This window comes from Podarcis melisellensis (genome assembly GCF_964234715.1).
Source record: "Podarcis melisellensis genome assembly, chromosome: 13".
Taxonomy (NCBI): Eukaryota; Metazoa; Chordata; class Lepidosauria; order Squamata; family Lacertidae; genus Podarcis; species Podarcis melisellensis.
The window spans coordinates 53,197,801-53,220,730 of NC_138545.1; the positions used below are offsets into that span (position 1 = coordinate 53,197,801).

A 22,930-nucleotide genomic window follows, 5' to 3' on the forward strand; every position below is an offset into this window, starting at 1 on the left:
TCTGCAGCGCGGGAGGCATGGATGTATTAGAAAGCACCTTGGGGTTGGAGAGTTGTTTGCTTTCTTTTTTTTTCTTTTCTTATTTTTGTGGAGACAGTACATTTATTGAAACTTAGAATAGTAATAATATGAGCTGGGAATTAGAAAGTTTCTGAAAGATTATGTGAAACCAGACCAAAGTTTGTGACCATCAACAGCTGAGACACCATTGCTTTAAAAATTAAGAGGTGGTGGGAAAATAGTTATTGTTCCAAATTAAGAGAAGACACTTCAATAAAAACCAAACAGATACCCACAGATGAGTGTCTTTTGTTGTTTGCTTTCCATCTTTGCTGGCAACTGAAGACCTTGTTGTTTCGGAAAACCTCTGATTTGCAAGTTGTTGCAAGTTGATTGTTTATTTTATTGTTTTGCTTTTATTGTGATGCATTGGCTGTTCTGTGAGAGTAGGAAGATGAAATAATGGTTAATTCATAAATAAAATACATTATCGAGTTCAGCTGACTAGAAATGGAGATTAGGGGTCAAACCACATTTCAGGCTGTAAAAAATAGAGGAATGTTTTTAAATTCTATATTAAAAAAAGCAAAGCTGCTACCCTTTCCGAAACACAGGTGAAGGTCATGTCCTGATCTTCCCAGCAGGGAATCACTTCACTAAACTGGTATAAAATCAGTGTGTTTCTACCGTGGATGCGCTGCTTTGGAGCATAATATATGAAGGTGGTATAGCAGTTCCTTTCCCTCAAACAAATAGATATCAAATATTTTTCAGAGAGGAGGCTGGTTGAAAAAACCTTGTGAATTAATATGAAAGCAATCAACGCTGCATGTGGCTGCATGTGCAACTTTGGTCTGTGAGGGGTTGTGGGCATATAAATGCTAAATGTTCCAGCGGTCTTGAAAAACTATACATGCTTATTTTACAACATTGAAATAAATACTGAAGTTGTGAAAAAGGAAGGCAGGAATTTTATTTCATGCTATTGGTAGTTTCTTTAAATGGAAGCAATTCTCAGGAGCTTAAGTGGTTCAGTTCATTTTGTATGCAAAGCTTCTTTCAGGGTATTAGAAGCATCTTCATTTCAAAGATTAGAAATGTTAAAGAAGAATGACAGATGGAATGAAGAGCAGGCAGCGGGGGGGGGGGGTGTCCTGCTACAGGAACAGTGAGAGTGGTGCAAGAGCTATTTCTAGGTGCTCACAGGTTTTCTACCTAAACCTAACTTTTGATTTCTCAAGTGATGGAGTGCACATTTTTGCCACAAGGCCCATTTGTTGAATGTAGTCAATGGTCTGCTCTGCCTCATGGGAAGATCAGTAATGGTGGACAAATTACCCTGAAAGACAGCTCAGGGAACACTACGTTATTCTGTAGTGCACAGGCATATTCTGGGGCAAGAGCTCCATTCAGAATGGTAAACATTTGAGGTCCAGACCTCACCTGTGCCCTGTGGAAACTGGTGTGCTCTGAAACAGAATCTTTTACATTTTGCTAAAGTTTCTCTACACATAGAGCTGATGCACGCCCCTAGCTTTTGCACGCCTCACAACTGTAGTGTAAAATAAATACATTTTAAAAGTACATGCATTTTAAAAATGGTTCTTCTCCCATTTTCTCCTGTAATATCAGTAATACTGCCAGGCCCACTCAGTCAGCATAGGAGTATTTTTTACTATCATGTGTGAAACCACTAAGGCTTACAAACCTTATTGTCCAGATGACACACAAAGTTCAGTCACATTAAATTTCCCCATTTACTTGCTTACTTACTTACTTACTTACTTACTTACAGAAAGCAGCTACAGAGACTGCAGTCTTAAGCAGAGGATAACCTCCTCATCACCATTAGATCTCAGGGTTGTGCAATATAAGTCACATTATCAAATTCTGTCGGGCACTAAAACAATCAAACCATAAATTAGTTTACAAAAAGAGCTGGTAAAATTGCAGTACAGGGTGTGGTCTGAAGGCACACAAAGTCACCATCTTGCTAGACACTGCTTTCACTCTACGATGTTGTTATAGTTCCATCTATAGGAGATCACACACAAGGGTTGGGCTATGGCTGGGAAGTTTCATTTCTCCATTAGTAATTTCTCCTCTGCATTCTGTTTCTATCTGCTTTGTGCAGGAAGATTGTCCTGCTGTTCTGTGTGTTTCATAGCTAAATGCCTTTTTTGTTGGGGGGGGGGAGGTTGCATATGAAGAGTAGTGAGAAGTGAGCACAGCAATACAATTATTTTCTGCCTCCTGTGCACTTGTTGTTGTTTAGTCGTTTAGTCGTGTCCGACTCTTTGTGACCCCCTGGACCAGAGCACGCCAGGCCCTCCTGTCTTCCACTGCCTCCCGCAGTTTGGTCAAATTCATGTTAGTCACTTCGAGAACACTGTCCCACCATCTCATCCTCTGTCGTCCCCTTCTCCTTGCGCCCTCCATCTTTCCCAACACCAGGGTCTTTTCCAGGGAGTCTTCTCTTCTCATGAGGTGGCCAAAGTACTGGAGCCTCAGCTTCACGATCTGTCCTTCCAGTGAGCACTCAGGGCTGATTTCCTTAAGAATGGATCGGTTTGTTCTTCTTGCAGTCCATGGGACTCTCAAGAGTCTCCTCCAGCACCATAATTCAAAAGCATCAATTCTTCAGCGATCAGCCTTCTATATGGTCCAGCTCTCACTTCCATACATCACTACTGGGAAAACCATAGCTTTTACTATACGGACCTTTGTTGGCAAGGTGATGTCTCTACTTTTTAAGATGCTGTCTAGGTTTGTTATTGCTTTCCTCCCAAGAAGCAGGCGTCTCTTAATTTCGTGATTGCTGTCACCATCTGCAGTGATCATGGAGCCCAAGAAAGTAAAATCTCTCACTGCCTCCATTTCTCCCCCTTCTATTTGCCAGGAGGTGATGGGCCCAGTGGCCATGATCTTCGTTTTTTTGATGTTGAGCTTCAGACCATATTTTGTGCTCTCCTCTTTCACCCTCATTAAAAGGTTCTTTAATTCCTCCTCACGTTCTGCCATTAAGGTTGTGTCATCTGCATATCTGAGGTTGTTGATATTTCTTCCGGCGATCTTAATTCCGGCTTGGGATACATCCAGCCCAGCCTTTCACATGATGAATTCCTCCTGTGCAGTAGTAAACAGTAATGATTTGTAATTAAGAATGGTTCCAAGCCTCACAATATACACCCGGGTGCAAAAAGCGCCTGTCTTTGATTGTGATGCATAATATATGGGAGATCCTTCTGATCAGGTGCCAGTGCTCTTATATTAGCACTGTTGAACAGTCCTTGAGTTCATCTTTGGGCACGGCAGTGTCTAAGATTCTTAGAACCTCGGTTTTCTGGCCACACCCACATTTCATGGTTGATGTTCCTCACAGTCCCTCCAGGGGCTGTGAAGAAGTTCAAGCAGCAAGGATGGAGGGAATGAGGCATGGCTCCACCTGAAATTTCCCACGGGTACCAGAAAGGCCAGGGCACCTGCAGAGCTGCTTGACTCGTCTGCCACTTTGGAAGACAGAACGGGTGTGACACTGGGAGTAAGCCCCTGCCAAAGGACGAGCCTCCATTACTGTCCTCCTTTCATCAACTAATTGGCTAAACTATGAGGTGCTCTCTACACAAGATATGCAAATAAGCAGTGATTAAATCAGCTGCTGAAAAAATCAGGACTTTTCAAGGTATTTTGATGCTTTGAAAAATCGTTTCAACAGCCACAAATGGAAAAGGAGAGGGCAGATTGCTTTATGTTTTCTTTTTTATTTCTTTTCTTTCTCTTTCTGCCCTGTCCTTCATAATGAGACAAGAGGCATGTGAAGTTGTTTGTTTCTTGAAGGAAGAAAGGGAGACCTTTGATTTATGCTTTACAATGAATTTAATATGGTTTTACTACATCTGCCCCCCTTTGACTAAGGAGTAAGTAGGTGATATTTATTACCGTCTTTTGATGGGATGTTGTGGGAAAAAGAGCACAGTAAAGAATAACCCACAGCTGGACTTGTTGTGTAAGCCACGTAGAGGCTGAATTAAAGACTTATGTTACAATGGGTGTGTTTGCACTGGAAAAGAAAGAATCGCAAGGTGGAATCCTGTGGCTGAGATGGGTTTGGAAAGTTCGCTCTGTAAATTGTTTAGGCTGCAGTTTGAATCTGCTCTGTGTGACTGTGTTATCATCACGATGGGATGCGACCTTCGAAATACGAGCATGACAGAGGAAGCAGAAACTGCAACAAAACACCCAACCAGGGAAAGATTTATGATCTGAACAACGAAGTGAGAAGAATGCAACACTGGAATCGGGAAATAAGAACTTAATAAAAAACTACACATGCTGTTATTGATTATAAATACTAAGGTTTATTTTATATATATATATATATATATATATATATATATATATATATATATGCTTTCGTAGATTTTCACGGGTACAGGAATGCAGGTTTTGGTGTCCTCGGGTGTCTTCCCGTGTAAAAGTTGGGGTGTCTAGGCGACGTTTCGACGAGGTCTCACTCGTCATCTTCAGGCTGGTGCTTTCGGCTTCTTGTTACTGTTCCAGTAACAAGAAGCCGAAAGCACCAGCCTGAAGATGACGAGTGAGACCTCGTCGAAACGTCGCCTAGACACCCCAACTTTTACACGGGAAGACACCCGAGGACACCAAAACCTGCATATATATATATATATATATATATATATATATATATATATATATATATAGCACCTTAGAGACCAACTAAGTTTGTTCTTGGTATAAGTTTTCATGTGCACAAAAGCTTAAACATGAAAGCTTATACCAAGAACAAACTTAGCTGGGCTCTAAGGTGCTACTGGACAATTTTTTAATTTTTATATATATTTCCACTACGTCAGACCAACACGGCTACCTACCTGAATCAAGGTTTATATGAGTAATTTGCAGTATGCAGGGTTGTAGAGGGGCAGCTGTTCAAAATATTATGGTAATTGCAAAGTGATGTCAACTAGAGACCAAATGAGAATTGACGCCGCAGTGGGGGTATATCTTGGACATATTCTGTAATGAGAGCAGAAAACTGGTTTTGGAAATTGTATTAATTTGGTTTGATTTGTAATAATTTGGAAAATCAATAAAAATAACTGGCAAAAAATGTTTTTTAGAACCTGAGAAAGTAAAAGGAAGCCAGAAGCAAGTAATCTACTTTGATAACTCTAGAATTGAGGCTGCTTTCTGTCACAAATTCTAAGAATGAATTTTATATCCTCCCACCTCTACTGCTAGGATTGGTAGTTTGGAGTTTTTAGAAAGCATCTTTCATTTTTCAAGTTGACCTAATCAACCATTTTGTGCCAAAATCCCAATGACTCTTTGAAGTGAATTGCATAAGAGGCTTAATATAACTGAGCTTAAATCCTGAACCTTTTGCTTTTCATCTAGCACTGCTCTTTGAATAACAAGTTGGATTTTGAAGGAGGGGAATCTTACTGTGAATCTCAGGTTATCAGTTCTTTTGCCAGGTGACTGTACTGACACACTGTGGTTCTCAGCAGTTTTAAATCAAATGTCGTAAGTGCGGGATGTGTGCGTATGAGTAAACATCAAGGAGCTGACTTTTTCATATCTTTTAGAAGTGATACATTAATAATACAGTTTTTGGAATAGTGGCAAATATTGGTTATGTGATATTTTATATGCATTATTAAGCATTTATTAAAAAGGTTAAATTTAGAAGTTTTCATTGCTTTTGCTATCAACAGTAACTGGAAGATACAAGGTCCCCCCCCCCCAAAAAAAAACCCTAATTAAAGTCACTGATATTCTATTTATTTATGTTTGTGAATCCCTGGGAAACATCTCAAAGCAATACATAAGCTTATTTACAAAAAAAAAAGATGTTTTGAAATCAGATTTACAGAAAAATGTTTTCCTCTTGTGATGCCCTGGGATGATAAATCAGTTTTATACAAACAGTTTTATACAAACAGTTGACAAAAACCAGGAATAAAATAAAGCTGCTTTTGGCATACAGCTTTCAAGAGCGTCTTCCTGGCTTTACAGTTGTGGGGGCAATTATTTTACAACACTAAATTATATTTTACTCATGGGAGAGTGCAGGGAATATGGAGTCTCCTTTTGATTTGGAGAACAGAATTTAGTAGTGACCAATAGAAAGCTGCATAAGCATTGAGTGTGGACTTCCTTCAGCAGCATAAATGCTGAAAGAAGATGTCTGCTTTGTGCATCTTTGACGTTGCTGAGCTCCATGGTTTGAAAGCCCTCTTTCTCCTTCGGTTCTGGAACGGCCATTGCCAATCTTTTTGTTAAATGGGTGGAGATGTGATTACCCCTAGGTACTTTGATTCGTCATTGATTTGCTTGTCTTTTTGGATCAGATTACTACATCTAAAATCTAATAGATCAGTTTGACTTCAGCTAGATCCCATTGCCACTTTGTGTAATCTCCCCCACAAATTCTATATGTAAATACTATTAGTTGAGCAAGGACTACCAGTAATGGCTTTTCCATATAAGGTTCTTTACAATTGACTCTCAAAATACAAGTTGCTAACACCATTGAGCTGAAAGAAGGAGTAGAAATTAGCTATTCAACAAAATAAGATGGGGAATTTCCAAAAGCCATCTGTTCATTAAGATAAATACTGAAAACATATCACATGTGGTCTAAGCATGCCATCCTGAATGAGAGGATTAAGCTTTGGCTGAGAAGGCAGAGAAAGAGAGGAGAGAACAAAAAGGAATTGCACACCCAATTAGAACCGGGTGAAAATGAAATGTTCCTACCATTAATTAGAGTAGATGTGTGATTTCAATGCATATCTGACCCTTTTTAATATTAGTTTACCCATGTCAAGAATAAATTAGATGTGTGGCAGGTGTTGAAAGAAACCAAAACATTAGGGCCCAGAAAACTTTCAGTAGAGTGATGTACCATAAAATAAATAAATAAATAAATAAATAGTAAACCTTTATTGTCACTACACAACCTGTGTGCAGTGAAATTAAATGAGCCCCTCCCCCCATACACTCAGTCTTGTTCACGCTCTGTGTGCTTGTCAGAAGTCAATTACACCACTATTTTTCTCCAATCAGCAGCCCAACAGCCCACTGATAAAAACTGTTCTTTAACCTGTATCTCCTGCCTGTAGGAGAGTAAAGAAGTGCTGGCCAGGGCGTGAGTCGTCCCTAAGAATTTCCCTTGCTCTCCTGAAGCAGCCGTCATCTAGCAAACTCCGAGGACAGCCCATGATGTCATGCGCTGTGTTCACCACCCTCTGTTAGGGACTTCCATGCTTTGTTTGTTGTTTATAAGAATTACGCCTTGTCTATTATAATCTCTTTATTTTAATTATTTCCCACAATTCATGAGATGAACCTAAATATATAAAACTGACTATTGAAAATAATTGCTTCTGTAGTTATGAAAAATGGTGCAAAAATTCTGTCACAGGTATTAGATCTGTGATGACTCCTCCTCATGTGAACTGATGACACTGGAGCTGCTAGGTTTGCCCAGGAAACACTAAGAGTGAGTGCCTGCTGCTGTAGCTTTCATGAGAAAAATCCCGGAACAAAATGTATTTCTATGTGGCCAGGTTCTCTTATTGATATGTGAGTCTTACTTCCAAAATGTCCCTTCAAAGAATCTATTTTACTCTGATGTCTGCAAAAATGTATAGAACCTTCTTTTTATTTTTTTTAATATTGTTTATGTAAACTTAATAAACACATCTTTTAAAAACTTACATTAAATAATAATTACAATTGACTTGATTTTACAAGATCCTTTTAATGTCCCTGTAGAAATGGCTGAAAATGAAACTGGAAGTTGTTGAATTTTTCTCTCCTCTCTCCCCCTCCTCCCTGCAGGTGGAATGAAGAACATAGAACAACATACATTTGCCTTGGCTCACTACACCTATAGAATCCTCTCTACGTTAACATATCCTAACGGGGCACCTGCTGTGCATCTTTACAGTGATACAGACTTCAGCAGCCCTGAGGTCCAGGGTCCAATCATTAATTTTAATGTATTGGATGAAAATGGAGATATAGTTGGTTATTCACAGGTATGCTTTAATAATTCTCTTGTTATCTTCTAATGCATTTTTGTGATCATTTGACCGCCTTCACTCAAAATACCTGTTCTTGCTGAATTCTTTTATTCCTTCTGAACCTCCCACATGTTGTTTTATATTAAAAATAACAAACAAGGGAAGAAATATTTTGACAAAGTGGAGGACAAGTTGTCTGAACAAATTTGGACATGGCCACCAAGAACAGTGTTCAGTGTGGCTGGAATGTTATCTTCAAAAGTATGATAAAAACCTCCCCCTTTGTCCTTTTTATGAGGTACGTCACCAGAGTCTTTTGAGTGATATTGGAAAGAGTCAAGGCCAACCTCCTCATTTTTTAAAATAAAGAATATATTGTTCAACAATGATCAAAGAATATGAATTAGCAATTCTAATGCTTTTAAGAGCCTACCCACTCGTTACATTAAATGTGATGAGTCCAGTTAAGATAATATTCATAGCCAGGCTAATGGCTTTTTTGGCCATGTTCCCAACAGCCATCTCTAAACCTCGGGGGGGGGGTGATCATTCACTATTGATTTCCCCCCATTGATTTAGCAGTTAAGATTCCAGGCAGGCAGAAGAACTTGATGGACTGGAGGAACAGAATACAAACCAGATGATGAGGGGAAAGATTCTGCTGATGCCTCCAGTTCAGTTATTCTTTTGGCCTGTATCATCTTCACTGTTATGCAGCGAGTATCTTAGCACAAGTTCCCAAGCCAAAAGGGTTGGATTGTGTTGTTCTGCACTACTAAAATGGATCTGATATCAGAATGGCGTTTTGTCATTACAGCCTGGCAAAGTGCATTTGCAGTGTATTTAATCAAATCCGACTAGGTGTTGAAATGATTTGTCTCCTGCAGACAGTTAACTAGGTGGAAAACTGCTATCTTGGCTCAGACATGTGATCAGAGAACAACCTAATGGATGCATTTAGCAACTCTTATATTCTAGAAAACCTGAAAATACTAGCATATCCTCCAACATTTCTTTGAAGAAATTAGGGATATCCTATTCTACATTAGGAAGCTTCTCCTGCAATTGTTCCTGCCACACATATATACGTAATATACACATCAACATTGGTCAAGTCCATTACAACCTCTCAGCCTAACCTACCTCACAGGATTGTTGTAAAGAAAAACTGTGTGAGGGAAGAGATTGTGTACAACACCTTCAACAGACAAATGGAGTGAAATAACATTTTAGCTGTAGGCTGTCTTGAGTCCTTGCCAGGGGAGGAAGTGGGCAATAATAATGGAAACCATGAGAATGACCAGGTACATACCTGAGAGTAAATCCTATTAGGCTCCATTTACAATAATAGAGTAAGCACTCCATATGTTTCTTTAAAAATGGCTGGCTGCTGAAGCGTTGCGTTAAACTGACCTTTTCCTCAAAATTATAGGAAGGACTTTATATGCCAGTTTCACCATTTCCTTCATTTGGTGCAGGAATTTTATTTTCACTATAAACAGGACTTTGTTTTTGCACCTACACAGACAAACCACTTTTAATTGTTCTCTGAGACATGGAGAGGAGGAAAAAGGAAAACCGGAGTATTCTGGCTTCAAATCAGAAATGGAGACTGAGATATCAAGTCAAAAAGAGTTTGTGAGAGAAACTGCAATGTAGGGACAAACAGGGCTTTTTTTCTGGGGGCCGCAGGGGTTCGCATACCCCTAAACATTTTGTGAATCTAAGTCTGGCCTCATTGAGGGGCAGTATTTCAACATGAGTACGAAAAAGTACCCCTAAACATTTTTTTTTAGAAAAAAAGCACAGGAGACAAATATGTGTCTTCATTCCAGTCTGGTAGCTGCCATGGCATATGTACATTGTTAAGTTATAAAGTGAGGATTACATCATGATATATTTTAATGAAAAGTCTCTTTTAGGATGCAAAGGTGATATTGGGGGAAAATCTCAAGTTGCATTAGAGCGAACATGCATAAAATCTAAAGCAGCTAAATTATTAAGTAATAGAGGAAAATATTTTGTGATTTCTGAATTGTAGCTTTAATTGATAGCAAACTGATATCTTTATCTATGTTGAGAATCTTTCTTTCTTTGCTGAACCTACAAGGTAGACAAGTTGGCTGGGCTCTACAACATACACATTCGCACAGGCTGTTTCTGTAATACTGGAGCTTGTCAGCAGCATTTGGGAATCAGCAATAATGACATCAAAAAGAACCTGCAGGTCAGTATGTGTTAACATTATGGTTCTATTTAGGTGCTCCCAAGTGAAGTCTTCAGTCTTTCACTTGCTCCAACACTGTCCAATATTCTCAAACGAAAAGGTAATGCCATCAGCTAGTTTCCGTGCATTGCAGTCCTTTTTGGAAGTGAGCTCCAGTCACTTCAGTGGAGTTTGCTCCCAAGCAAGATGCGCACAGCGTTGCCGTTTTAAAGAATTATGAGTCAGCACTAAACTGGACACAGGTACGATACTTGCTCTGATGTATTATTAGATCTCAATTTTTGTTGTTGTTGTTTAGTCGTGTCCGCCTCTTTGTGACCCCCTGGACCAGACCATGCCAGGCACTCCTGTCTTCCACTGGCTCCCGCAGTTTGGTCAAACTCATGCTGGTAGCTTCGAAAACACTGTCCCACCATCTCATCCTCCGTCGTCCCCTTCTCCTTGTGCCCTCCATCTTTCCCAGTATCAGGGTCTTTTCCAGGGAGCCTTCTCTTCTCATGAGGTGGCCAGAGTATTGGAGCCTCAGCTTCAGGATCTGTCCTTCCAGTTGAGCACTCAGGGCTGATTTCCTTCAGAATGGATAGGTTTGATCTCAAATACGTAAGAGCAAATCCCCATCACACTCTCAAAATAAACTGTAGGCAAGATTCTGCAAAAATTATTTCTGCAACAAAAATCCTTTTTTGTTATTGTGATTGTTGCAGAGCACCTGTAAACATGTACATAGAGATATGGCAGTAGTTTACCTTTTTCGGGCTCCTTACAGTATTCAGTGTAATCTTCTTCTCAGCCTACCTTCTTCCTCTCATATACTTTTCTTTTTTGAAAGTCCTCTGGCCATGAAATTGTACAACAGGGCTGGGGAACACTTTTCAGCCACTTTCCTTCCTGGCTAACTTTCTGGCAGTCACATGCCAGTGGTGGATGGAACCACACACACAGCTGTCCACATGCTGAAGGTGGAAGTCCTGCAGGTGGGAGGATGCACACGCCAGGGCTCCCCCAGCCTGTTTGTACGGCAAGCTCATATGTTTCTCAGGGCAATCAAAGCCTTTATCACCCTTAACTTGCTGAGTGGGAGGCGGCTTACTCTGTATCCTTTTGTGAAGCAAGGACAACTTTCACACATCAGCTGCTGTTTTAAGGGAATTCAAAATTTAGTAAATCCACATGTCCTTTGCCATGTGTGCCATTTTATTTTCCTAGTTTATTTGTCAAATGCAAACAAACAGCCCTAGTGTGTTGTACATATTAGCTTAGTGAAAAGACACAGTAACTATCATGCTGTACTTTAATGGAATGAATAATGAAAACAGGACCAGAGCTCAGCGATGAGGCACAAAGTGTTTTTGCTTTGCATGAATAAAGTCCCATGTTCAGTCATTGTATCTCCAATGGGAAATCTTGGAGATGTGCTGACAGTCAGAGTAGACAGAATGATACCCAGAATCCAGACTTCATATGTGGCAGTTTCAGATGTTTATAAAACCAAGGGAGAGCAGCGATAGAGACTTGTTTGCAAAATGTATAAATAGAATATATATTTTACTATGTGCCTAAAGGCAATATATAAAGCATAAGAAGGGGAAAAACAACATCCTAAAATTAAAATAAATACTCCTTTTAAAATTGGGAGCTGCAGCAGCATACTTAAAAGTAAACCTCTCCAAGTGCCTGGTGGAATGGGTTCAGTTTTACAGAAACCTAAAACTCAGTAAAGGCAAATCAAGGTGGGGCTCTCAAGTAAGGTCATTCCAAAGGTTTGGGGTTGTGAATAACCAAACTTGGCACAAGGAATGAAAATCAAGATTACTTCTCTCTCCAAAACGAAGTCTTGTGGGAGGGGGGACATTCTGTGTTTTTACAAAATCTTATTGCTGTAAAATGCAGTACGTTACATTTTGATAGCGTATACAAAATGTTTATAATACCTTCTATCTCCCTCCCCCCCCCCACTAGGCTGGGCATGTCTGTGGTGATGACATAGATGTAGTTGATGGACGTCCCACTGGGTCTGTGAGAATCTCATTTGGCTATATGTCTACATTTGAAGATGCACAAGTCTTTCTAAAGTTCATTATAACCACCAGACTCATTGGCTGCAACATGGTTAATATTCCAAGAGAGACTATTTCAGAATTGGTAGCGTCTCCCAGGGAGAATGGTCACACCTGTGATAACAACAGTGCAAATAAGCTGCCTCCGAACAAGAGCACTGGGGACTCTGGTCTTAGTACCTCTTCCACTTCAGTGAACATGCCAGTCAATCTACAGCCAGCCAAGAGACATTCAGAAAGAGACATGACTGAGATTTTTGGGAACACAGCAGAAGACATGCCAAGTGGTAGAAGGCCAGTCACTGTCACCAACATTTATCTCTACCCAATCAAATCATGTGCTGCATTTGAGGTAAATGCTTTTAGTGATATTTAAAAGATTCACATTTTTTCAGGTCTGTTGATGTTTTACATCTATATATCTATATATCTATATATCTATATATCTATATCTCTATATCTATATCTATATTGTGTGTATGCATACATTGGGATGGGTGTGTATATCTCTAGATCTATATCTGCATAGATGTTTCATATATATGTGTGTGTGTGCGCGCATGTGCATACACACATGCAATTTTTTAGCTCACAAAGGCCTCCAGGGCCAGAGCCGCTTCTCCTTCACGTAGACAGAGACAATAAGCCTCCTGTGCCAATTTTAGGAATACCATTAACTGGTATTAAATTGTTGGTTATTTAGTGTCTGTGTATATCCATCCATCATGTGGCAGGAGAAGTACATCATTACGATTTTCTTCTAATGCATCAAAATGTTTTTGGCCTTCTCTGTTCAGATCGGAGAGATTTTTTTTTAAAAAAATTAAAAGTCAGAATAGAGCCTGGCCCAGGAAATAAAATATTTCCTGGCCTGGCCAAGGAAATAAAAAGAAGAAAAGGGTCATTTTGGTCCCCTGAAAGGATTGCTCCATTGGTTGGTATAATCACCAGGGAGGCTTCGGTACATCTTAAGCTGTATTTTCCATGAATAATTGGACACCAGTTTTATCCTCATATGCATCCCCAAAACAATTGTGTTGTGCTACAACAGTGTGTAAACAGCAGGTAAGGGTGATCGACTAAGGCCTATGTTTCACTCAAGTAGTGAACCTGCATCTGGCCTGTACAATGTCAGGTTGGGGTACACATGAAAAAAGTCTTTCCACATAGGGAAATAATTATTATATTATTATTAGTGTTATTGTAGGAGAATTGCATCACTGAGGATAGAGTGGCTATACTCTAGCAGAAGTCCCATCTGTGATGCTTTTGCCTATTCCATTTAGTAACTGCTCAGAGGGTCCACTGAAACCTCTTCACTCACTTTTTGCTCCATCAAGGAGGGGTTGCGTGCTGCATTATTTGGCTCTAGAATGGGCCTTTTTGCTTTTGAGGAGAAAGGGGGAAAAGAGGAAAGAACCCTCAGAGAAATCAGGACAAGAGATTTAAAGAGGGAGAATTGGAATATTTCTTCCTTAACCCTGTTGAAGATAGTGGAGAAGGTAGGGCAAGGTGAATGCCAACTGTTCGACCAACCTTGATGATGGGAAGGAGGAATTTGGAGAAACTGAGGGTTGATTGGTAATGGGGAGACAGAAATGCAGGAGGGGGAAGAAAGATGGGGATCATATAGAGGGCAAACGCAATCCCAGGGAGGTAAAGAACTCTTCAATGCAAGGGCAGTTGTAAGTCTGGAAATGGAAGACCTGAAAAAGAATGGCGTGCTTTTGGGATGACAACCTCCAAGGCTTGTTGACAAAAGTGGTAGTGGGCTTTAGGTTAATTTTAAAGTAGGGTTTGCAGTACTTCTGATACAGCATGCTTTACTTCTCAGAGCTCTGGTAGTCAGTGAGAAAGGAGGTCCCAGGTTAGCTGAAAGGTGCATCAGGACCCACACCTTTGCCCACGCCAAATGAGAATTTTGGCTGGAAACTCGTATCCAGATTTGACCAGGGCATATACTTGTAGTGACATTCAGGGGAAAATGGTGTTTTTAGTCAAGGCACTATAATGGGACAATAAAAATGGCCGTGGAACTGTGCTCTCTGGCAGCAGGGGGAGGAGGAAGGACTCAGTAATTTTCCAGTTCTAGCTGCCTGCATAAAACTACAAAAACTTGGAAGCTGTCAACCACTTCACAGACGACTGTGCAGCTGGAGGCTGCGCATAGCATTGTGGGTCACAAATTCTGCTGACTGGCATTCAGAGCATGAGGCAACTTCACAGCAACTAAAGTTAAACTTTTTTTTACTCATTGTCTTAAATATATGGAATGTTTAGTATCAAAATAAATATTATGATAATGTTCTGTTCTCTTGAAACAGCTCTTGTCTACTCAAGGAGTTCAGTGGTGTTAACAGTCCCATATCCTTGATGACTGTTTCTGGTGGGACAGTTGCTGAACAGGTCCATATTTTGAATTGAGCAGGGTTGGACAAGCTAGCAACATTGCCTCTGCTCACTCCCAAATATGTCAAAACACAAGACCTCCCAAGGGCGTAGCCAGGATTTATTTTAGGGGGGGAAGCATTGTGTTAGGCAGAGCCGAGTTACTTGCAACGCAACCGGTCAGTTAAGTAAGCCCCTTGTCTCCAGTATCAACAGCACTAGTCACGGATGGCAGGATATCAAAGAAAGATCTCTTTCATTCCTGACAGTCCCTGCGTAAATAGTAGCAGGGATTATCAATTTTCTGCTTATCTTCCCAGTTTTATTGAAGTCTGAAAGAAAACACAGCCTATATTTATGTTCATACTGGAGGGAGTGGCTTAAAGAGTCTTTTCCTTGTGCCTTGGCATGAGAGAAAGTGGTTAAAGTACATAATAAACAAAGAAATAAATCAGGCAAGCAGAGGACCAATCTAGGAGGATCATTCATAGCTGACAGTGTATCCCCTTGAAAACTGAATGCCATCCAACCCCCCCCCCACCACCCTGCATCCCAAAGATAACAACCCTTCTTTTGTTAGCCAACTCATCCAGGGCTGAAAGAGGGCTGTCAAGAGCTCTTGGTTTTGCCAGGGTTGGTTGAAGCTGCCTCCAACTTCTAATTCAACAGCAACAGCAGCAGTAGCAGCAATAATAGTTCAGAGACTGGACTGTAGGAATTGTTATCCCAGGGTCACTGACTGTGGCAATAGGTCTAATGTTGGGAATTTCAGGAGCAGCCTCCCTGAACCGGCTTCACGTAACACATACCCATCACTACATTTTAGTTTGGGTGATTTTACAAAAATCCCCCAAAACTGCTTAGTAGAGTGCATGGAAATGAATAACTTAATCCTAAAACTTACAATAAATATTAATTCAGTAATTAGCATGCTTGTATGCACTGACATGACATGGGCTGCAGGCGGTGATGGGCGTACAGCAATTGAGGAAACACTTGATTAACATGTTATAATTGAGAGGATGCTAATTTGCATTACAAAGAAATGTTAACATTAAAAATACATTTGCAACAAAAATACGGCATTTAAGTGTTGCGGTGCTATTTGAAAATTCTCTCTTTGAAGATTTTAATTGCTTTTCTTTTTCAAAGTTAATAGCATTATCACCTTGCCTGTGACACTCCCTCACCCCCACATTTTTTGAATAAGGCATGATGAAGTAGGTAGATGGTCTACACACTGACCTAGAATCTGACTTTCCTTTGCGATGTATTTTGCAGTGCTTTAATAGATGTCATTATTATTATAGCTTCTTTTATGAAAACTTCCAACTGTGGATCACAGCCCTGCATCTGCATGAAAATTGAGGTCAAAGCCATTGAAGGCTCACCTGCATTAAAAATATATTCTGTTCAGTAATAAGTTTTTTAGTTGCCTGGGAGTTTAAAGCAAAACATAATAAGAAACATTACCAAGGCAGTCACATATTTTTCTCAAATATAAATGACACATTACTTTTGCATGTGATGAGCACAGCCCTTAATTCAGAGGTGCAATCTTGGAAAATGAAGACTCGAACTCCAGTTCAGAATTCCATTGGCAGAGCAAAGCGACTGCTGAGGGCAGAGTTATGCAAATGAAGCATATTTGCATACAGGTACTGGTTCTTCTGGCAGAATTTGCAAAGTTTTCTTTTTAAAAGAAATGAAGCTGAATTCTGCAATCTGCATGAATTATTCAGGTTAATCTAATATACAAGCACCAATCACTCAATAAAGCCAGCTTTATTTGCTGTGGTAAAAGTTGTGTTTCCAATAAAGCTTACATGGGAGGGGGGTGTCAAAGGTCGAATTCTCTTAGGAATTCTCTCCCTCCTTCTGCTGTATCTGTCTCATCTCTGCCTGTCAGAGAGTCCCGTTCTCTGACAGGTGGTCCCAAACACCAGTCAAGTTGACCTATGGTGGATGGGAAGAATGGTGAGGAAGGGAATCCCAGTGGGGTAACCCCCTCGTGGTGCCCATCCCAGCAGGGCTCAGTGCCAGCTCCCTTTCAGCTCCAAATTCCTCATCTGTAGCCATGCCTGTACCTGCCCCATACCTCCCTTTTGTGCATGGGTAAATCTGTTTTGACTACAGTAGCGATGGGACTGGACATCAGCAATGGAGAAAACGATTCCATGAAAACACACACACATACTTATAAATGTTTAAAGCGCATGGATTTTGCATTGCAAATGCTGCAGAATAAAAAGGTAAATTTTAAACATTAATAACTTCATCGTAACAGCAGGTTTCAGGCTATTCATATTTGCTCAAGACTACATAAATAAAAGAGTATTTAATCTCAGACGCAATAAATACTTTAGACTCACTGAGATCACTGTGCACTAGATTTTATTCTAATTTTTAAGTGCTCCCAGGTCTAAGATGAATTATAATATTGTTCTCTTTACGTTTTCCTGAATAAATCCGTCCACCTTTTTCACTACCTCATTGCCAAATAATAAAACAGGATATTCTAATGGAACTTCCTCAGGCTGTTTCAACACCCGGCCACTGTGGTGAGCTTTTTCTTTCTTGTTAAAATCTGCTTGATTAGCTTGGCATCATTTTTTCTGGAAAATGCAATCTCCCTGTATGTTTGTCAGATACCATACAGGGGAAATGGGTGGCTGTTAAAAAGGAGGAAGGACGAAGGCAAGAACTTTTTCTGGCAGTTTTTTTGTTTTGTTTTTAGTGAATATATATGACAGTGTTTCCCAAACGTTTTTGGGCAACGGCACACCTGTTTACTGAAAAAAAATCTCGCGGCACACCACCATTAAAGCCCCGCCCCGTGACGTCAGCGCGCAGCGTCACGCCGGGAGGGACGCACAAAAGTGAAAGTTTTTTCCCTCCCCCTTGCTGGGGAACCTCCAAGCTTTGGGGGTGGGAGGAGGCAGCAGAGCGAGGGACTGAGGGACGGCGGCAACTGAGGCGGCGGCGGCTGAGGCAGAGCTGGGAAGGGGGTTTCCAGGGGACACGGCAGCTCCTCGAAAGGCTTCTCTCAGCTGCGCTCAATCCGCCTCGGAGAGGATTTCCCCTCCGGTCCCATGCGTTCGTTTGGGGCATCGCTCCGGCTGCTCCCTCTCCCGCCGCGCAGGAGCGATGCCTCTCTCTGGCTCTCCCTCCGCGCAGGCTGAGGGAGGGAGGGAGGGGCGCGTGTGACCCGTCTCTGCTGGGAGACCAAACCCAGCGAGGCAGAGTCGCGCGGAGGCGCCCAGGCAGCGCTGCCGGCTGCGAGGAGGAGCGCCAGGCAGCAGCAGGAGGCGCGGCCTCTCCTCGCCGCCGCCGCCCCGCCTCTCGCCGCCCGACTCGCCCGCCTCCCTCCAGGCATCTCGCGGCACACGAGGCAACGTCTCACGGCACACTCGTGTGCCGCGGAACACCGGTTGGGAAACACTGATATATGACATAGCACTGAATGCTTTTTAGGCCTGTCTTCATCTCCAGGCAGAAACTGCTCCGCTATCAAGTCTCTCTCCTGCCCCTCCCCCACTCCAATTTGTTTTCCTGTTTATTGAATTTATATTCTGCTGTTCCTCCCAAAAGAGTTCAGGGCAGCAAACACTTTTAATAAAATACAGTGGTACCTCGGTTTAAGAACAGCCCTGTTTACAAACTATTTGGTTTATGAACTCCACTAAACTGGAAGTAGTGTCCCGGTTTGTGAATGTTACCTTGGTCTAAGAACAGAATCCGAACGGTGGAAGGGCACCAGTGGCGGGGAGGCCTCAGCAAGGAAAGGGCGCCTCGGTTTAAGAACAGCTAAGTTTGTAAACCGAGGTACCACTGTAAAGACAATAAAAATAATTTTAAAAACCTGCTTCAAAACTATTGCAAACATCTGAAAACAAAACACCTAAAACTATATTAAGAACAGACGTAACCATTAGGGAAGCTTTTAATACTTAACAGACTACTGTATTTTAATACTTTGTTGAAAGTCGCCCAGAGTGGCTGGGGAAACCCAGCCAGATGGGCGGGGTATAAATAATTTATTATTAATAATATTATTAACCAAGGTGGGCATCCGAAAGAGTACCATGTCGCGATTTGGCATTTCTGCGCATGCGCGAGCACTGAAACGTGGAAGTAATCCATTCTGGTATTTCCACGTTCAGCGCGGTGCACAACCCGAAGACACGCAACCTGAAGCGTTTGTAACCCGAGGTATGACTGTAGTTGTTCTGGAGCACGTGCCCTAGTAGCAGAAGCAGAAAGTGAACAGAGGTCATCCTTCCCTATGGGGGGACATGTAGCGAAAATGTCACCCCAACTGCCCGCCCCCTCCATGAGGGAGGCATCAGCAGATCCAGTGTAACCCTGAGGTTTGCAGGTAGTCAGAATAATTTAGGGGGAACCCTGAGAGAACCTACAAAACAGCCCCATAAGAACTCTTCACACAGTGCGTAGCTGAACTGTAGGATCCACTCCCACAAGAATAGATGGCCACTAACTTGGATGGCTTTCAGGGTTAGGGTTAGGGTTATCAGGAGAGGATAAGGCTAATGTGGTGGTAGTGGTTAAGAGCAGCGGACTCGTAATCTGGGGAACCGGGTTCGCGTCTCCGCTCCTCCACATGCAGCTGCTGGATGACTTTGGGCCAGTCACACTTCTCTGAAGTCTCTCAGCCCCACTCACCTCACAGAGTGTTTGTTGTGGGGGAGGAAGGGAAAGGAGAATGTTAGCCGCTTTGAGACTCCTTATTTTAGTGATAAAGCAGGATATCAAATCCAAACTCTTCTTCTTCTTCTCTCAATGGCTACTAGCCATGGTGGTTGTATTCTGCCTCTGTTGCTGGAGGGAGAATGTCTCTGAATAAGTGTATCACAGGTGGAGAGAGTGAATTCGGGTTTTGCTTTTGCCCAGTAGCTGGCCATCGGCCGCTGGACTAGATGGGCCATTGATCTGATTCAGTAGGGCTGATACGTTCTGAACTCACTGGTGCAGGATGTTGACTGAGAGGGTGGAAACTGGTGAGTGGGGGTGGGAGAACAGAATGGAGTGTCTGGAATAGGGAGAGGAGGATGAGAAACACATAGATATCACAAGAGGAAGGAGAGCGATTGGGATATGTTGTTTCTTCATTCACTCACACAAAAAAGCTGTATTAAAATATCCTCAGGTATGGAAGTGGATGCTGCCCATAGATGTCAGTGGCGAAATCAAAGATTTTAATGTACCTGAGACTGGGCACATGTTTGTCCACCTCCCTTCTGCAAAAAAATCAAGACAAAAAGAGAAAAACAGCATGGTGGCCATTGAGGATAGAGCCTGATCAATGGGCACAGAATGCTGACTGGCTGCAGGAATGACAATGTTCAGGGGTCCAGCTACTTCAGCAGAAATGACAGTGGAGTCGCTGAAACCCTGAACAAAAGCACTCAGTGCTTCAAGATTTTGTTGAAGGGCCCACTTCTATAACATGGTGACAATTATCCAGATACCATTAAATTATGTAATATTTATAATTTTGTATCGTGTCCTTCAATCCTGTTTTCAATATTGTGGCTGAAAAGCCAAATCTCAGGGGTTTTTTTCTATCATCTATCTATCTATCTATCTATCTATCTATCTATCTATCTATCTATCATCTATCTCATCTATCATCTATCATCTATCTATCTCTATCATCTATCTATCTATCTATCTATCTATCTATCTATCTATCTATCTATCTATCTATCTATCTCTATCTATCTATCTATCTATCTATCTATCTATCATCTATCATCTATCTATCATCTATCTATCTATATCTATCTATCTATCTATCTATCTATCTATCTATCTATCTATCTATCATCTATCTATACAGTATCTATCTATCTATACAGTATCTATCTATCTATACAGTATCTATCTATCTATCATCTATCTATCATCTATATCTATCTATCATCTTATTAGCCACCCCTCTGACTAGGTTGTTCAAGGCTGTTCCCAACAAAATATTAAAAACACAGTGAAACATCAACCATTAAAAATTTCCCTGAACAAGGCTGCCTTCCAATGTCTTTGAAAAGTCAATCAGTTGCCGTCCGATGGGAGGGCATTCCACAGGGCAGGTGCCGCTACCGAGAAGACCCTCTGCCTTGTTCCCTGTTTCCTCACTTCTCGCAGTGAGGGAACTGCTAGAAGGCCCTCAGAACTGGCTAGACAAGGGGGTGGAGACGCTCCTTCAGGCAGGTATACTGGGCTGAGGCTGTTTAGGGCTTTAAAGGTCAGTACCAACAATTTGAATTGTGCTTGGAAATGTACTGGGAGCCAATGTAGGTCTTTCAGGACCGGTGTTATATGGTCCCAATGGCCACTCCCAGTCACCAGTTTGGCTCCCGCAGTCTAATTATTCCTAATAAGGGCAACACTCCAGGTAGAGTGGCCTTCCTGCAACTTCGCTTGGTCCTGCTGCCTAACACAATCAAGTACATTCAGCCACTGGATTCTGCTGCTGGGGAAGGAGCCTTGCCCTAAAACCAGACGTTTCCAGCCTTTTTGAGTCCACGGCTCCCTTGACCAACTACATTCTTTCTGCGGCATCCCTGTGGGGCTCAGGAGCCCAGTTATGTCACCCCTTGCCCTTTTTTGAACACCCTTGTGGAGTGTTCCCTCAGCCTCCTCTCCTTGAGAGTCCTCTGGGCAGCCGCTGCTGCTGCCCCTGGTCTCTGAACTTCCCCCCACAAGCCTTTGGGAGGCAGAGGCACGAGAGGGCATCAGAAGAGGGAGGGAGGGAAGGAGGGAAGGAAGGAAAGAGGGAAAGAGGCCAGGGTTGCTCGCGGCACCCCAAGATGCCACAGCACACTGGTTGAAAACCACTGCCTTAAACTGTTCCTAACTTCCCAAAATTTACTAAGTCTTTCCCCCAAATCTAAGGATAATCTCTGTTTTGTACTTGTGACATTTATTTTTATGTTGATAATTTGTATATTGCTTTGATTATTTATGTTTATAATTTATATATTGCTTTTCTTTGTAAAAAAATAAACTCAGACCAATTTCAGTTATAAAATCAATAAAACATCATATATATTAAAACTTAATGTATTAAAAATGCTTTCTAAATAAAAATATTCTCTCAGAATATGTTTTGGAATTTGTGGCATTCCAAATTCCTGCACAGGTTCTATCCTCCAGCAGAAAAAAGCTGGGGTTGCAGTGGGAAACTGATCCTCTAGAACAGGGATGTCGCAACAGGTCGATCGCGAAGCTCAACAACTTTGGAACTTTGGTAGATCACTGCCAGTTTTTGTTTTTTTTATAGTGAGAGTAGATCACAGTCTCTTGAAAGTTGGACATGCCTGCTCTAGAACATTGGAGCCAAATTCCCCCTAGACATTCATGATTTCAGAAGGACTTCTTCCCTGAACCCAGAGAAGTTTGGAATGCACCTTGGTCTATTAATCTTGTTTGCTGTTGACAGACAGTATGCTCTCATATCCTTTCAGCTCTTGCAATGAGGTATTGACTATTAAAAGTCTCTATTTTAAAACCAGAAGTAAATACCTACCATTTTTAACTTGTTTGATTCTCAGGTAGTTTCAGTCATGAATAGTTTTTCCATTTCTTTGCTCAGCATCTGTGCACACCTGTCGCTTAAAGACTGTTTCCCACCAGGTGATGCGGTGGCCCATCGGAAATACAGGTTTGCTGTATGATCGTAGCTTCATGGTTGTCAATCACAATGGCGTTTGCATCACTCAAAAGCAGGAACCGAGACTGTGTCTTGTGCAGCCCTTTATTGACCTGGAGCAAAATGTCATGATCATCAGAGCAGAAGGTTGGTATGCAAATCTTCATTATCATTTCATTGTAAGATGGTTTCAGTAAAATTTGTAATATCTCAAATTACTAGTGTTTTTGACATGCCTTGCTGAGAATTTCTGATGTTACAAATCATATAATAGATACCAAGTATGTTATGGTTCCAGCTGTTTGGAGCGCTTGGACAAACTATTAAGGGGTGGCTATCCTCTACTTTTGGGGTCTGATCAAGACCCAAAGCATTATTTTTTCTGGCCCCTTAACTGTTTTTTTCACAGTGACAAAAAGAAGAGAAAGAAGTTGGCCCAGTGTTGGTTTGGGCAGATGGAAACATGCCCCCTGTAATCAGATCAGATCTTCTCCCACTCAGCTGATCTACCTGCATTATCTGAGGAGGGAGG

The 22,930-nt window shown here is 41.5% G+C and overlaps 1 protein-coding gene across 1 annotated transcript in view; it reads left to right on the forward strand.

Moving 5' to 3' along the window:
* The window catches only part of MOCOS (molybdenum cofactor sulfurase), an 89,303-nt gene that overhangs the window by 49,371 nt on the left and 17,002 nt on the right, over positions 1–22,930 (forward strand). Inside the window, exons 6-9 of the mRNA XM_081885835.1 lie at positions 7,870–8,069; positions 10,165–10,281; positions 12,241–12,690; positions 22,383–22,545. Coding sequence (XP_081741961.1) covers positions 7,870–8,069; positions 10,165–10,281; positions 12,241–12,690; positions 22,383–22,545 — 930 coding nt within the window. The remainder of the gene's footprint in view (positions 1–7,869; positions 8,070–10,164; positions 10,282–12,240; positions 12,691–22,382; positions 22,546–22,930) is intronic.